Source organism: Coccinella septempunctata, chromosome 2, assembly GCF_907165205.1.
Source record: "Coccinella septempunctata chromosome 2, icCocSept1.1, whole genome shotgun sequence".
Classification (NCBI taxonomy): Eukaryota; Metazoa; Arthropoda; class Insecta; order Coleoptera; family Coccinellidae; genus Coccinella; species Coccinella septempunctata.
This window is the reverse complement of record NC_058190.1, coordinates 41,526,270-41,544,407: the sequence shown is the minus strand read 5'-3', so window position 1 is coordinate 41,544,407 and position 18,138 is coordinate 41,526,270. Positions and strand designations below refer to the sequence as shown.

At 34.5% G+C, this 18,138-nt stretch overlaps 2 protein-coding genes across 2 annotated transcripts in view; both read right to left on the bottom strand.

The window, feature by feature from the left end:
- The window catches only part of LOC123308741, a 46,063-nt gene extending 44,168 nt beyond the window's left edge, over positions 1-1,895 (bottom strand). The window contains exon 1 of the mRNA XM_044891535.1: positions 1,586-1,895. The gene's annotated coding sequence lies outside the window, so the exon portion shown is untranslated. The remainder of the gene's footprint in view (positions 1-1,585) is intronic.
- A 2,214-nt stretch (positions 1,896-4,109) lies between these two features.
- The window catches only part of LOC123306685 (E3 ubiquitin-protein ligase MYLIP), a 158,330-nt gene continuing 144,301 nt past the window's right edge, over positions 4,110-18,138 (bottom strand). Inside the window, exons 2-4 of the mRNA XM_044888805.1 lie at positions 12,534-12,730; positions 5,579-6,386; positions 4,110-5,468 (exon numbers count right to left, since the gene is read on the bottom strand). Coding sequence (XP_044744740.1) covers positions 5,247-5,468; positions 5,579-6,386; positions 12,534-12,730 — 1,227 coding nt within the window. The 3' untranslated portion in view covers positions 4,110-5,246. The remainder of the gene's footprint in view (positions 5,469-5,578; positions 6,387-12,533; positions 12,731-18,138) is intronic.

Below are 18,138 nucleotides of genomic sequence, written 5' to 3'. Positions count from 1 at the left end.
AATGGAATGATTTCATTTAAATGACGATAACATTGGAGGATTTTAATATTTCATTGGAATCGTCCGTGAAAGACAGAAAATATGAGCAATTTTCGAATATCAAATATTTCCAAATTTAGAACACAAAAAGATATTGACATTTGAGGAACGTCATGTTGGAGGATTCACAACTTTCTTGTCAATTAACAGTATTTCTTTCTGTTATAGTTTAGATCTTTTAAACATTGGTGAGCATCGAATTTGTCACCATCCTGTGTATCTCAGAAACAATTATAACGAAAATGATAATTTGTAAATAGTAGGTTCTAATGGAATATTCATATGGAAATATTCTATGTATAATTGATCAGGATGAAGCATTAATTGTCTATTCTCCATTTACGAAAGGTCGAATGGAAATAAATATTGAGAAATTTTAATTTTCCAGCTTCCTAACAAGCATAGTATTATAGCAATACTTAAAATCTTGGGAGGTTTAAAATCTCGTTTGAAATACTTCCATGGATAGTGTGAAAGGAGGAAAATCATGACTAAAACCCATGACTGAATATTCTAATAAATTCTTCAACACCTTCCTGAGGTAGTATATAATATGACTCATACAATATGTGGATATATTATTTTAACCTATAAGGATTTTGAAGGCTCTGGTATTATAGAAAGAAATGCAAATATAACTGAAATCCTCCATATTATATTCAAAAATGAACAGAAAAAATTTGACAGATGTTCGTAAAATCCATCCAAAGTCCCAAGAAAAATTTCACAAAAGAACCCCCATGTGATTTTAAATGGCACCGAAATACACCTTTGAAGATTTTCGATCAGGTGTTGAAAGAACTAGACATGTGTGAACCAAATGAGTTGAAGTTTCGGTTCAATGCCCTCTAAAAAGGGATAAAATAACAGAATCATGTTTTTCAAAATTGCTCCCATCAATTTCTTCCGGGAAATGACACTGACGAATGAATACTTAAAAGTTTCTAATGGTAACACTACATTCATAATTACCTGGGTAAATAAATACAATCTCATGACAGTCCAAAATTTCCAAGTACTCTCTTCACTTCATAAAACAACGGGACGTGAGATTTTCGTGGTACCTTTCAATCTTCAAACGGATTGAAATAACAAAAAAGTAGGTTACACACCAAGAAGAATTTAAATGAGTAACTGGACGTAGGCATAGGGATTATTTCGTGAATGCTAATAAATTCTGGGTAACGTGGTTGGAAACAGGTCGTATTCAAGTTCAAAATACAAAGCCGGCAAAACTTCCACAATTTAAACACTAGGTAGAAGTTCCAAACCGGGTTGTTCACTTCTCATTCTTCATGGAACAGCTGTTAACCTGACCAACTTGAAATCGACCTGGACAAGTCCTAAGTCATAAATGGATTCTGCTGATGCTTGTTTCGAAGATGCCTTTAAAGCTAGATAGAATTTTAGAATAATCTTTGAATTTAAGTAATGAAATAGAGAAGAAATTGAATAGTTATAGAAATAGTATCAGCTATGCGCCATGTAACTACGCAGGCTGATCCCTTAAAAGGCGTGTATTCTATGGATTTATAAAATTACTCACTTAAACTAAGTATATTCCTTTTCACTCAGAAGTTGATCACATAGTTTAGTAACTTCATAGCAGAATAAAAACATCAACTGAAGTCTTATCACTTGAACTATGCAACTACAGACACTTATATTTACGAAGAAAGCAATTGATTCGATCCGCACATGCCTTTTACACTAAATACATGGTATAATATATGTCATGAAGTTACACTTATTTAGTCGTTATATATAATTAAACTATATATTCAAAAGAAAATATTAAGGTAAAGGATTTTCAGTCAGAACAGCTCGCCAGAATCAGCCATCTTGGAATAATTTCCAACAGTGCAATGCGGTAATGCCAACCTAGATAGTATCTGCACAGAAAAAAGTCCCTACGTAATAAGATCCTGCACAGGGCATTTGTAGCGCCTTGGGAGTGAACATGGTAGGCAACACATAAAACGGAGGTGTCATAAAAGGAATTAAGTCCTGAAGTGAATGAATTGAAGAGAATTTCCTTCATATATCTTGTGTCTTGAAGAATGAAAAAAATCATATGTTTTTTTCATTACTCTTTCCCTTCTATATATGACTATATAGTCATATATGGAAAAGAAGGGGAATTGAAAATTGGCAAATGAAAATGTGAACATTTTGAATCATCTAGAAAATTTTCCAATTTTCTCCCGGTGGCTCAAACCTATTCAACTTAACATTATTATCATTTGGTAGGAAATACGGGTACTGTAGGATGAAGAGAATATTGAAAGTAAACGTAGATGGTAATGTGATACATATCCTAAAAGAGCAACTCTTCTGGTTTAAAATCTGAAACTTTTATCGGGCTCGATGCTGCTGTTCGGTCTTGACGATTATTTCATTGATTCCATCTTTTTGGGAATTTTTCGATAGTCAAAGTTAGAGTAGTTTTTCTCTCAATAGACATAACCGTAGATGGGAATGTAATACATATTCTGAAAGAGCAACTCTTCAAGTTTAAAGTCTGAAAATTTTATCGAGCTCGATGCAGCCGTCCGGTCTTGACGATTACTTCATTGATTCCATCTTTTTGGGAATTTTTCGATAGTCAACGTTAGAGTAGTTTTTCTCTCAATAAAATTAACCGTAGATGGGAATGTGATACATATTCTGAAAGAGCAACTCTTCTAGTCGAAAATCTGATAATTTTATAGAGCTTGATGCAGCCGTTCGGTCTTGACGGATTCTCAAGTGAAATTTGCAATTATTGAAAAATGCCATTTCCAAGATGAACACGATTGAGCCTGTTCGAAAACCTATATTTTCATACCGAAATTTCAAATACCTGGCCCTGTTTAAGAGAAAATAATTTTTTTTTCACTTTTCATTTTCGAGTTGACTTCGAAGAGCTCCCTGGAGTGCAATTCTCTGTTGAACTGTTAAGTTTTTTACAATCTTCGGCACAAATTCTATGCACTCCACATCCTAGGATAGTAATAAAACATCCTGATTTTCAAACAGAGTAGCAAATGTGTCATTTTAGGATGGTCTAACCCCTTGCTCATTTTTGACCCAAAAAATCGAGATTTTCGAAATCGAGATTTTGTGATTTGTTGGAAGCCTTGGCAATGCTGATTATATAACCGGATCAGACGAATATAATAGAAGACATAAACGTTCTAAGCTACTTGGTAGTAGTAGTAGTAGGTATAAGGGCAATCTCATACGAAGAGAAAGAATAAGGAACTTGCTTAGAACGTTTACTTGATTTTCTTTTTATTAGCCTCTTTCTTTCGTTCGCCATAGGTGACTGTTTGATGTTTGATCCCTACCGAATTCTACGCCCCTTGCAGAATTGTTGAAATTTAATCATAAGTTGCCCAATATTTTCTTGGTAATTATTCTTTTTAATGCGAGAGCCTTTAGTTTTCGCGATAGTTATGCAATAAAGTTCTGCATAAAGCTGCAGGATTATTCTAGTTTAAATGCGTAATTACCTACATCAGTGTTTTGGATCAGTGGATATCATCACTCATAACTCATAACTCAGTTATGAGGTTTATTTCATTTATTGTTTTGTGTTTAATCCTAATATTTTAAGCACGGGTTTTTATGATTTAAATATGTTCAATTAGGAATGATGTATAAGGTACAGTAACAAAATTTGGATTTCCTTGAAAATCCTGGATTTTTTTGAAAAGAACCTGGAAAGTTCACTGTAGGTTTATGCTTGCTTTCTTAAATATGAAGCGATTTCAACATATAGGGTGGAGGATCACCAAGAAGTCTGGGGGGCAGAGTTATCCATGAAACCGATAATGAAAATAAAAAAGAAATTATTCACTGCAATGATTTGAGCAGATTTGTTTTAAAACATTTCCACATACTGGAATCGAGGCTATTTGCAAAATAACCGCTATTACAATTAGTTTTTTCTTCGAGAGCGCCGATAAGGGTCTAATTACCTTCCAAATTTCACACCTACATCGTTTTTCTTTTTGACATGTTGAATTATCATTACTTACTCTCCCTACACGCCAATGGAAAAACTTTTGTGGGAAAATTAAACTACATTTCATGGAATATCGGTTATATTTTGAAGAGGTTTAAGCATGTATATTTATAATACTCATAAAATACTCGTTATTAGTCGGCTAACAATAGAAAATTTACCAGGTTTTAGTCGGATATATGAACAATTAACTCTTATAATTATCACAAAATAAAGTTCTTATCACTCTTGAGTCCTACAATAAATTCTAGAATCAATCTGTCAGGACCAAATAGAAAACTCATATATACAGATATTATCTTAAAAACTACAATATTTGCATTGATAATGACTACATTAATATTTATTGTTTTCACATTAAACTTGCATTCTATTGTCGACACTTATGAAACATTATTCAGTACTTTCAACTAAAATTTACATAGTAAATAAATAAAACATTCTCAATATGAGCTTGTTAATCAAAAAAATCACATAAGGTAAATGATTCTTGAAATGCTTCCTCAGTATGGGATTTTTAATATAAAAATTGTTAATATTCGTTTTCTTACTGCATAATTGTGAAAAAAAAAGAAACTTAGTTGTAAAGAAATACACTGAAGTCATTTTTCATAGGCATTTCTCATTTTATCAAACGACATAGTATTGCAGAAGGAATTATATTCGACAACTGAGTACAACATTTCTTAACAATTAATTAAATTTTATTGGTAAGGTACATTCTGGTGAAAATTTGGTATTTTCTTCAGCACCCACAAAAATCACAGAAATTCAATAAAAATAAAACTAAATTTAATCATAAATTCAAAATAAATTTGAACAAGAAAATGCATAATGCTATGAATAAGCCACACAAGAAAATACCACTGAAAGAGATATTAAGCCAAGTAATCAACACATCCTAGGAGCGAAAATGTTTTGAACACCGTCGTTATGAAATACAAGAAAATTTCTGGTGGAAGTACCACAAAACAATTTTCTCGGTTTCAAATCATCCCCGCCCCTTCGAGAGCACTGGCTACTAAATCAAATTCAAATTCTACAAAACTGAGGAACTACGAGATCCAAATTAAAAAAAAATATCAAAATTTCAATGCTAATTCAAGGGACATCAAACGGTTTCTATGTCCATAGTCTCTCTACACTATGGTGAAGGGATAGAAAAATAATTTTCCGGAATTGGAAGAGTCTGCCGGAGTCAACACTCTATTCTCTCCAATGCCCTGAACTCCACAGGCAAGAAGAGTTTTTGGGGTTGTTTGATGTCAGTCCTGCAAATCGGGCATTTTTCACACCTTAGGGCACAATTATTACACGCTAAGACATGTCCACAAGGCAAGAACGCTGTGTCGATTTGACTGTCCATGCATATTTTGCACAACATGCTGTCCAAAAGCCGAAGGTATTTGTCCTGTGAGTCCTGAAATAAGAGAGAAACCTATAAATTTTCTTCAGGTTTTAAGAATTTCGAAGGTTTTTGAAAAATGGACGATTTCAAACTGTAAGTGGATAAATTTTGCTGTTACATACCTTGCAGTTATCCTCATGGTCTTGGCACTTGGTATTCGACTGTTCACTCGACTGCAGGTTGTTTTCCTGATATATGGCACGTCTTGCTCCGTCGTAGACCTCTCTACACGTCCTCCGTATGTCAAATACGTATTTTTTGCCTTGGTTTGAATCCTCATTGAAGATGGACACGAGTATGCCCTTTAGGTCCCTGATGCACTGAGCCATGACGGCGCTGGTGACGGTCTCACAGCTATAAAATGCATGTTTTTCAGTCAGTGCTCTGTACAGTCCGCTGGCCAGATGGCTGGAATCCAGTTTCACTTCCAATTCCGTGGTACTTCCATCTTCCAGGAGATACCCGAATCTGAAGTTCCTCTTCTGGGAAGAGGCCGATATGACGCTACTGAAGGTTATCAGTTGCTTGTCCTTGTTTTCCGACGATATCGTAATACCATGTGGTCCTACCCCTATGGAGAGGGCTTCGTGCGGTTGTTGCTTGGCAACCGCGTGAAATCGCTCCTCTCCAAAAGTCTCTTGTTCCGACACCGCTTTCAACAGCCAGTACTCAGCAGTGGATCTCTTGCCCCCTTTAAGACGTTTATGCTCTTCGATTATTTTGTGAAGGAGATCTTGCGGTTTCTCTGAGCAATCCACGGCAGATATCGATGATGTCTGCATGTAGATGGCGTGAGGAGGATGGATCGGGTCGTAGTCGATCTCTTCCGCTTGAGCTATTAACGCTATTAAGTAGGCTGCCGTGTCCCAGTTGTCCACCAGCAGCGATTTGTCCAGGAGATCATGCTTTGCGTTCAGGTAGAATTGGTGCCTATAACAAAAAAGCGACATCAGTCAAAATATTCTTCTAGGTCATAATGAATACAGTAAGTGAATCCGAAGCTCTTGTTTACTTTAGCGCCCACCTTGGATTTTTGTCATCAATTTCAACGAATTCGAATGTTAGCCTTAAGAGAACTCGATGAGTTAACGTTTTCAGTTAGTTTAATCCGAAAAATGTGGGGAATTTTTCAATTTTCGATGAAAATTAAAATAATGGTTTTGAGTTTAGGTTAGTTTAGGTTGGTACAGTGAAAAATCATATTTGTACATATATGAAAATACCATTTTAAGATATTAATTAAACGAATAAACGATTGTATTCAGTTATTCAAGCGCTCAACATCGAAAATATTACAATTCGACTGATTTATACCGAATATTCGCCATTTTCATAAGAACTTCAAGTAATCATATCTCCCAAACTACAAGTCTCACGAAGTTAAGACATGTACCAATCGATTTTTCATACAATATTTCATCTAAGAAAAAATCGACGACAAAATCGGAGGTGGGCGCTAATCTATCAGATTTGCCAAAAATCCTTGAAATTGCAGATATAATCCTAATGCGACCCTGTCGAACTTCGGTTCATACAATGAAGTTCGTGTTTCGTTTGCGTGCGGTAACAAACGATCTCGGATCGTTTATTCAAGGCACCTTACTATGTTTGAAATTTCAAATTGAATATTGAAAGGTCCTTTGATATAAGTCAATTTTCTCGTTGATAATTACATAAAAATACCAGCCAGCGGGACGAATATCTGATACTGGCATTTTCTGCGCTGAGGAAAACATTCCTGCATTATTGTGAATTCTCGGCTAAAATATATGTAATATCATTTTTGCGCGCCTCTTCATGGTTCGCAAAAGACTCTAGTTTTCGAATTTTGATTTTGAGCTAAAAATTGTCTAGCTAGAAAAGTTAGAAATTGGTTGTCTTCGTATTCAAGAATACTTTTGACTCTAGAACTAGAAATGTCTTCAATTGATAATTAGCTCCCATGAACTGGTTTCTCCACAAGGAATTGAGAAATTATATTTTGTTCTCGCAGATAAATTCAGTTTTTAAATTCTACATTATTTTCTTAGAACTACAGCCGTCTGTAAAGTAGGTACTTTAGACCGAAATGTTATTAATGTAAAAGATGTTCATTCAAGAGAATTCTTCTAGCAAATAAATATGGGTAATTTAATTATATTTTCATGAATGCTCCAGCCGAACCGAAAAACTCATATTTCTTCTCTATAGAGCCTTAACGCTTAGACGAACTTTTTTCTCATCCACATAAAAAATTCGTATTGACTTAGGTCGGCGACTTCCCGCAGCAGTCACTCGGGGTAAACGTTCCATAAAATTGCTCTTTAATTAAGTTATTACAGTTTTTGAATGGGTTTTCATTTCATTACGTAACGGCTGAAGGTTATCGTTATCATCGCTTCCCCACAGATTCATTCTCGGAGAAGAATCTGTTTGAAAAATAGATAGAGGAAAATGAATGAGGAGGAGCGTTCTTTTCATCATGATTACGATTCATCGGGTTTACACCTGACGATGTTATTCTTATGGCGAAAGACGTGTTTTGCATGTCAATATTTACAGGGCATCAATTAAGGCCTATTCCAGATGATCGCGCGACAACCTATACTCCCTTAACTTTTATAAAAGCAGTCCGCTGGCCATGGAAATTAGACACATTGCAAAATGGGGGGATATGACGCCGTTTTCTTACCAAAATTTGGTAGATAATTCTGCAGAGAATTCTCGGCTGTTACAAACGAGCTTAAGAATAGTCTTGTAGTTAGGGAGTCGACGATGCTAAATCGGAATTTACTCGAGCGTCTTGGAGACCTAGTAGATTTTGAAGATTGGATGGTACAAAGGGAAAAAGCTTCTATGATGTATGCACTTTCAGCGGTGGAAAAAGCGTCTGCAGGTTCTCAAAGATGTAAAAAAAAGATTGTCAGGTGTACATACTCGACCGTGTCAGATTAAGATACGTTATATGCCCTACGTGTCTGTGATAAATTCATGTTAATCTGACAGTTTGCGTGGTGGGGCTTGCCGTACGGAAGAGTTGAAAATGGTAAAAAAAAAGTCAGTGTCAGATTTTTAGAGGATGTTTAATGGACCCAAAAAAAGCTACTTTTCAAGAGACTGACAATTTGGACGTGACGCAAGGTCAGAGCGGTCCTTTGAAAAGGCAAAAAAAATCGTTTCTTCTTGTACATACTCGAGCGTGTCGGATTTTCATACAGACGGTTAATCTCGATTTTGCAGACGTGTTCACTCATTTATTCTGACCATAGATTAAATAGATGGATCATAAGCTATTTTCCAGACTGTTCATTTTTCAAATTATTCCCACTCCCTGCAACCACCAATGAAATGAATTTTCGCTTGTTTTCCCCTCCAGATCGCTTCTAAAATTCCTAAGACGGCGTGTGTATTTGTAATTGTCAAAATATTATTTCAATCATTCACGTCGTGATATTTTGGAAAATAAGCAGCGATGTGCCGTAAAAACGTGTGTTTGAAATAAAAGTGCAATTTATACACGAAAGAGGAAAGCGATTTATTTATTCTGGTAAGTTTTTGATATTTTATTCTTGTTTGAGTTCACGACTTTATAAAATCAGGGGAGGGAGTTAGGGCACGCCAGGGTCGAATTAAGTTTGAATCCCATCTAATGATGGGATTGAAATGTTGAGTTTATACAATCAAATAATTGATTTCAATTTTAGATTTCCCAGAAATGAAACCAGACGACAGCAGTGGAGAGTTGCACTGGGTCTCGAAAACAATTTACACTTCTCTTGTAATTTATACTCCAGACTTTAGTATAATGAGAGTAATCGACTTTTACCGTAAATTTGAAAAAAGATGCCATCCCGAGTGAGGTAAGATAGGTAGTTTACCACTTATTTAACTCGCTTTATTGTCTGATTATCACTTTCTTTGGATTTTTGCAAGTGATTTCTGACTACTTCTGAACTTGAAATTTATAGTAGATTTTTTCTTATTATATAATGCATTTTAGTATAAACATTCTTCCTGGTTTCGAGATGAACAGTATAACGAGATTTTAATTGCTTCAATAATGTTGTAATTATAGCCAATACTGTGCCAAACCTGTTATCAATACTGATGGAGTTTTTGAGGAAAATGGAAGGAAAATGGGAACAATATCAAGAAACACGAATGCCAGTTCAGGATTTGCAGAAATGAGAGCTTCTTGTAGTTCAAGGATAAAACAAGTGAGGTACATACCTACCCAGGGAGGTATACAAAATTCCTTATAAATTGCTATGGCAAATAGAACTCGTCTTAGGAATGAAAATCCATAAAAATGAGCTGAGGTCATGTTTGGAACTTTTTGTGAAAATCAAAAAAGTTTCCTTTATTTCTAAAATGTATTTCAATGTAAAAATTATGCTTCTACTGTAATTATGATTACAATAATGACCATTCAATTAGAGCTCGGATATTCCCATTATTTTTATGATTTATTAAATGAAAATGTATGTTATCAGGATACCTCATATTTCGAAGTTAAACTTCAGTTGCAAAATTGTTGCAGGAGACAAGCGGAGAACAGAAATTAAAAAACAGATAATTGACGTCAAAAAACCGATTTAAGATTACGAGTGAGTCGTCAGTACTTCAAGAAAAAAGTTGCTGCCCTACAAGCAGTTCCTAATTCATTGGAAAGAAAAATTCAAGATGAAAGCTTGGAAAGCTTTGCTTAAAAGTTACATTATTATTGAGTTAGAGCTTACAGTTTCGTAAAATAACTCTTGATTATTAGGCACTTCAACACCAAAAAGCACTTTCGAGGTGGTATAAAAATTTGAAAGGGGAAGCAGGTTGTTGAACTAGGTATTTGAGTTGCTGAAAAACACTGCTCTTTAGTTTATATGCAATATAACTTAATTCAATTTAAAACTGCCCTTAAAAAAAATATTGATGCTTCATCTAGAATTGAGGGATTCTTTTATGAGTTACTGTATACAATAAGAAATAATTTCCTATTTCACAATCATTGGTTCATGTTTACAGTATTACATAACTATTTCATTCCGCAAAATCTGTACGGAAGACTTGAGGATTTCTTCAATGAACAAACTCTTTTAGATTCTCATTATACAAATTCCATAAACTTTAGCTGCTTCCACTTCTATTGATTTGAGAAGTAACCATTCTAAAGGGAATTTTTTTCATGAAAGTAATTTTTGGTTTTCAGTTTATGCTTAGTGAATAAAATTTCAAATAATCTGTATGTAGGTTAGGGTCATATTGACTATTTGTGTATGGTAACATTGTATTCAAAATAAATTCTTTTTTACATAAGTTGTTTTGGTATTACATATTAGTTCTACATCCCTTTGATTAGTTGTCATAAGAAAAAATACTCGAAATCTTTGCATTGAAACATATTTCCATTCGATATAAAATTATTGCTGACTACCTGAAATATTCACAGTGTGACTAGTTCTGAATCCGCCCCTGTCCAGTTCCCCCACCCAAGATATCCAAATTCACATTTATGGCAGAATTTCGTGAACGCGTTTTTGTCAAGATGCTCTATCTCCTGTTTTATTAATCTATGATTCTGACACTAATCGGGGGGGTTTTTAATTTGACAGTTTGAAGATGATAGCCATGCTTTTTTTAAATATCTCCCTTCCTGTACCTCTAATCGTTTCAATATTCATTATGAAAGTTGTAGATAATAAAATTCTATACAACTTTTGTCTGAAGCAATTGTTCATACATATGCGAAAGGCCAAGGTCAATGTAGAAACCCAGCCTAATGTACATTCATTTACATGAATCTCTAAAACGTTCAAATTAAAAAAAAGCCACCGCGCTCGAGAATGTACAGGATGGGCAAAATTCGTTGTCTTCTGAGAGGATCTCGAGAACTATAGCAGCTAGAAGAAAACAGATGACACATTTCCGAGCTCATTCTCAGAGAAAAAAAGAATGGTGAAAACCGCAGCCTCCTAAGATATGTACTTCGTTTTTGAGTTTGACAATTTCGTGAAGTTCTCATAACTTTTTTGTCTTCGAAGTTACAAATCTGAAACTTGGATCTTCTACAGGCACTTTTTTCACGTAGAATTCATGAGCTCAGAATATTTTTTCATTTCGAAGCATTAGGTGAACTTTCATTTTTTCAAATGCAAACTTTTATTGAAGTTGTTATTTTTGAATTGAAAAAAAATCTTTTGTCAGTAGATTCTACGTATTGAAGTACCTAAGAAGGTTCAAGTTTCAGATCTGTAGCTTCAAAGACAAAAAAGTTATGAGAACTTTTCGGAATCGTCAAAATCTCAATTTTTGTTTATAACTCGAAATCTAAAAATGATAGGCCGATTCTGTTTTCAGATTTGGATTAGTCATGAAAAAAAAACCCGAGAATGTGTCATCCGTTTTCTTCTAGCTCCTATAGTGCTCGAGATCCCTTCAGTGGACACGTGACCTTTTTTTTTTGCAAGTTTTGTCGTCACGCTCAAATTGACAGATCAAGAGAATATATTATAGGGTACTCTAACGATTTGTCAAAATCAGCTAAGCTTTCGTTGCCGTGGGGCACACAAGCTTTTCCCTCCATTGATTCGTATGCTGTTCTGGTCGAGTATTGTGTTTTGTGCATGTTTTTGGAAAAAATGTTCTTCCCGACGTTAGATTAGAGTGATAAGACTATAACTTTCTCAGAAATGCCTCTTTATAGTGATAATAAAAAGCTTTGTGTGCCCCACGGTAACGAACAATCAGCTGATTTTGACAAATCGTTAGAGTACCCTATACTTTTCGACATGTAATTAACCACATATACCTTAATCTGACAGGCTCGAGTATGTACAATTATCGTTTTTTTATTATTCTCACAGGCTGTCATACACAGATCTAATTTCTGATAGAGGTACTCTATAGGGTCCAAGGTATCACCCCTTATATTTATCTGACACGCTCGAGTAAATACCGAATTTCCCTCTTGGGCTCCCCAACTATAGGGAATAACTGTGTATTTTGACTTTGAAATTCTTCGCTTTTACCATAGACAAAGGAAAGAATGTTCCTTCTGTCTATGGCTTTTATCCTCGCAGATAGCCATAGTTTGGCGAAACTTACTTTGTAGTATCCTGCAGCAGGAGATGGGGCGGTATCCAGAACTTGACACGCAGCGAGAATCTCAGAGGCACGGTGTGACAGCTGACCTGTCGGTCGATCGGATTCCTCAGGTTCAACCAGAGCTCTTCGCCACGGCTGTTCTCGTACTTCAGGCCGAAGTAGTCAGCCTCGTGGGTGATGCCGAGATACTCGCAGGCCTGAAACAAACGCAGACTTATTATTGTGGAAAATCGACCGAACGCAAGTGAACACACCGATGAAAAATCAACGGCGCGGAAAATTGGCAGGAGTTTCGGACCAGGCTACTAATAATGGATAGCGAATGATATTTCAGAACGGGGGTGATCGGTGCGAAGCAATTTTTATTCCGCTCGAAATCGGGGATGGAAAATGACAAAATGTAACCGTCTCATGAAATGTATCACGTGTAAATTCTGATGGACGTACAGGAAAGGATTCGAATTTTTCATTGGTTTCTCATTTTTAATGTCAGTTGGAAATTTCATTGAGAGGTCATGAGCTTTTACGAAATTTTTGAACCCAAAATGACGGACAAGATGGCGAACGAATTTTAAGATTTCTTTCCAATTGTAATGGTCATCAAATAGGTGTCAATATTCTCAACCACTCATCCACTGTTAAGTGCCTACATTTTTTTTATTGAATCATGAATCATGAGTAATTTCTGATGAAGTACAATACAGGGTGAATCTCATTGACGAAGTACATCAGCGTCTTTATAAATGATCATGTATCATCGTAGTTCAAAATCCTTCAGAAAAGAACAGCACATAATATTTCCAAGTCAAGTGCGATGTTAAAGACCGTGAAAAAAAAATGGGCACTTATATTTTAGTAATGCCAATTCTCTATTACAGTTCATATAGTTTTGGCAATTTTAAATTAAAACTTCAACAAAACATACCCCTTGATAGCCTTGATATATAAAATTGGATTTGAAAAAAAATTTATTCAAAAACAGAGTACAGTTGAATGCTCTATTCATGCAGATAGAGTTTAAACTTCACTTCTATATAGAGGGTAAGCTTTTTGAATAATCATCGCATTATCCAATGCTCAATAATTTACAACGCAATTTGTTTACTATCATTAATCCGCATAAATAGTATGTTAGTGCCTTGAATGAAGAATATGACCGATTAGAATGATATATGGCTTTGTTGTGAGCAGAAATATCTTTGGAGAATATAAATGAGACGGAACTATTGACCCTGAAACAGATATCTGTGACAAGCGTGATGATACAGTATAATAACACAAAATAAACATTCTCTTATTTCTATTCACCCAGTTCAAACTTGACCTCAGTAATCGAAATTCAAATTTGATTATCTTTCGGTGTCAGTATAAGGAATACTTATCAGTGAGTATTTTCTCAAATGTTGAAAATCATGGACAGAAAACTCGATATATTGATTAAAAAGAAAGTAACGTCACATTTCAAATTGGCATCAAACTTTAAATTTTTCAAAGGGTGAATTTTTTATTGTCGCAATTTATACTAAGAATAAAATGGTCGAAAAAATATTGATGAACAGTACTCTAGTGTCCGAAATTTCAAAATGTCAACTCTACTTTTGGAAAAAAGTAATGGCTCACTTTTTTCTTCAAAAATATGAGAGTCAATTCCAATACGTATGCCTCTGTAGTTGCTGAAGACAATGTATTCAACATGAAATAATCATCTTGATGGGCTATCCTTTTAAACCAAATCTCGTTCAAATATCTCGAGCGGTTTCGAAAAAATCAAGGAATTTGTAATTTATTTGGAATATACAAGGTGAGTCTTTGTCTCGTACAGATATTTTATCAGTAGCTTCTTGAGGCGAAAAGAAACACTTTTTTCCTTTACCATTTTTTCCAAACCGGTTTAAAAGATACAGGCTGTTGAAAAACCATAAAAAAATTTATTTTCAGCTCCATCTCACAGACAGTTAAATCGAATGAAATGAATTTCGGAATATAGTTTTTCATTCATTTGATGAATCTTTTTCGAACACAATATATCACCCACGTCTTCCAGTTTTCTCATTATGACCATTACGCAACGTGAAAATACCAAAAATTCAGAGGACCTAGTTCTTGAAAGTTTGAACGTTTTGCGAAATAAAAGTATTTGTGAAATATGAAAAATTAGCTACTTCGGCTGAATACAACTCTGTTTAAAAGATCCACAGAAAGTGCCACAACTAGTTATGCTGAAGGTAATTTTGTTTTTTCAGGGGTGGCACAGCTCATTATGAAAACTTAAAATGGCTATATCTTTTTGTCAGGGTCGAATCGGGAGAATAGTATAGGAAAAGGAAAAAAGTTTTTCTTTTGACCTCCAGAATCTACTGTTAAAATATTTGTAAGAGTCAAAGACTCACCCTGTATTCTTGGAAACGAAGCATTTCCAGACAAAGGCCTATAGGACCTTTCTGACTCCAGATAATTCAGAGAATAATGTCCAATTGATTAGAAGTTAAATCTTCTTAGGCACTTTCATACGTAGAATCTACTGATAAAAGATTTTTTCCAATTCGAAAATAAAAAATTCAATAAAAGTTTGCATTTAAAAAAATGAAAGTTCACCTAATGATCCGAAATGAAAAAATATTTTGAGCTCATCAGTGGATTCTAAAAAAGAAGATTCAAGTTTCAGGCAAAAAAGTTATGAGAACTTTAAGAAATTGTCAAACTCAAAAACGAAGTATCGTAGAAGGCTGTGGTTTTCACTATTATTGTTTCTCCAAAAATGAGCTCGAGAATGTGTCATCCGTTTTCTTCTAGCTGCTATAGTCCTCGAGATCCTCTCAGTAGACAACGAATTTTGCCCACCCTGTATAATATAGTAGATACCTGTGTAGGTGTCATCAGATCAGATAGAACCCCCAGGTTCACAGAATTTTAAATGAATTTCTTACGGCTATCAGTCCTGGTATGTCCGAATGACGGATGATGACAGAAATAGATAAATTTTTCTGGGAGGTTTATTTGAAAAAGGGTTTTTAATGAACCTTCTAATCTTCATTTAAATATTTTCGTTCCCAATTTTCAGTTAGCGTGTTCTGGACATATGATCATAACAATCTTTTTAATATGCGAGCGTTCACGCGAAGAGATTCCTACATCTCCGTTTTTAATTAACTCGATCCTTCGGGCCAGGTTATTCAGGCAACGGGAGTAGAGATCCACTCAAGCGCTCCATTGTTGGCGTTGAGCTCGTACATCTAGAATTATGTTTATTCAGGAACTTCGAATACCTTACACACAATACGACGGGACAAACACTGGTCTTGAAAAGCTGAGGAAAACTAAATGGATGTGTCTACTTCAGCAGACTCGAAAGTACACAACGCGAGGGAACGAAACAATAATTAAGAATTCTGTAATGAATCCACCCAGGACTCCCGAGATTCTTGAGTTGTGAATTTCTTAATCTCTAGTTAATGGAACATTCTCCACATAATGAGTTTCAGGCTTGATTATGTCGCTGGCTTGTTGCGGAAGAATCCTTATTCCATATTTAAAGCGCAGTATCAACTTTCGAGAAAGATAAAGATGTTTTTCCAACAAGCTTATCCGATGTTGGATGAACATTTTTGGTTTATCTCCTTTCGACGCTGGAATAGGTACATTAAATTAATATTTTCATTACGAATTCCATCAGTATTTCATTAATTAAAAGCATATAATTTGATTTCCAATTCGATAATAAATATTATTTGGAATATTACGCGTTATCCGATAGGAACTGAACAGCATCCATCATCAGGGACAGAAATAATTACAGTTCTATAAATTTCGTTCCCGAAAATATTGAATGGGATGATCTAAATTCTACTACATTATCTTTTTGATAGAAGCATAAATAAGATGTTTTTTAAATTAGTACATACATTTAAAACGACTATAAAAATGTCTCTGAAGGGATAAGATGAATTATTCTTCAACCCCTGATTATTATTTGATATCTGCTATGTCGAGAACTTTTCATTGGATTTTTACCTATAATATTATGGTTTTTTGTCTCTTTATCTGACTTGAAGATTTGGTAGAAGCTATAAAACAAAGTATAGATTTTAAAAAGTTTATTTCTCTTCCACTCTATCATATTTGCCATTGAAGTGAAACAGAAAAATGATAAATGAATGAACCGAAATTTCAATTCCTAATCTAATATACAGGGTGAGTCTTTGACTAGTATGATTATTTTAATAGTAGATTCTTGAGGTCAAAAGAAACACTATTTTTCTATACAATTTGATCTGATTCGGCTCTGATAAAAAGCTATAGCCATTTTAAGTTTTCATAATGAGCTGTGCCACCCATGGAAGAACAACGTTACCTTCAGAATAACTAGCTGTGACACTACATAACTGTGGATCTTTTAAACAGAGTTGTATTCAGCCAAAGAACCCAATTTTTCAAATTTCAAATATACTTTTTATTTTTGAACATCAAATAACTCGAAAACGGCGCATTATACGAGAAAATATGAAGAATACTTTTATTTTACAAAACGTTCAAACATTCATTAGATAGCGTCCAACTTAGTTTCAAGAATTGGGTTCTCTGAATTTTTGGTATTTTTATGGTAAGTAATGGTCATAATGAGAAAACTGGAAGACGTGGGTGCTATATTGTGTTCGAAAAAGATTCATCAAATGAATGAACAACTATATTCCGAAATTCATTTCATTCGATAAAACTGTTTGTGAGATAGAGCTAATTTTTTTATGGTTTTTCAACAGCCTGTATCTTTCAAACCGGACCGATTCGGAAAAAATGGTGAAGAAAAAAATTGTTTCTTTTGACCTCAATTCTACTAATCTACTGTTGAAATATTTGTAGGAGTCGAAGACCCACTCTGTACAGGGTGGGCAAAATTGGTGATGCCTGAACTACAACTTTTGAACCCAACGAGATAGAGGAAAAGAATGTACCATTCATGTCATCTTTTTTCTAGAAACTTATAATGCCATCAACTGCATTCCTCTATCTTCTTTTGTTTTTGAGTTATAGGCCAAAATTTAAATTTGGGCGATTTCAACTTTGGTCATTATCTCCGTTTCTGTTTCTGCTAGGATGTTGAAATGAAGACATTATTTGGACACTTTTTTGATAGCAATCTAGTGGCGTACTTTGATTTTTTCCTACAGGTTTATTTGCTGAGCTATAACATAAATTTGTGTTTTTTCTTATGAAAACAGTAGTTTGAAATGACTTAAAAAGAATCGCCATTTTTTACCGTTTCAGAAATATATTATACTTCACCCTCAGTCTTTCTAAGTTATTTTGAACTACTGTTTTCATAAAAAAAATATATCTTTATGTTATAGATCAGCAAATATACCTGTTGGAAAAAATCATAGTACTCTACTGGATTGCTATCGAAAAAGTGTCTGTATAATGTTTTCATTTCAACATCCTAGCTTAAACAGAAACGGAGATAATGACCAAAGTTGAAATTTTAATTTTGACCCATAACTCGAAAACAAAAGAAGATAGAGTAATGCAGTTGATGGCATTATTAGTTTCTCGAAAAAAAAAACGACCGTAATGTGCCATGTATTTTCCTCTATCTCGTTGGGTTGAAAAA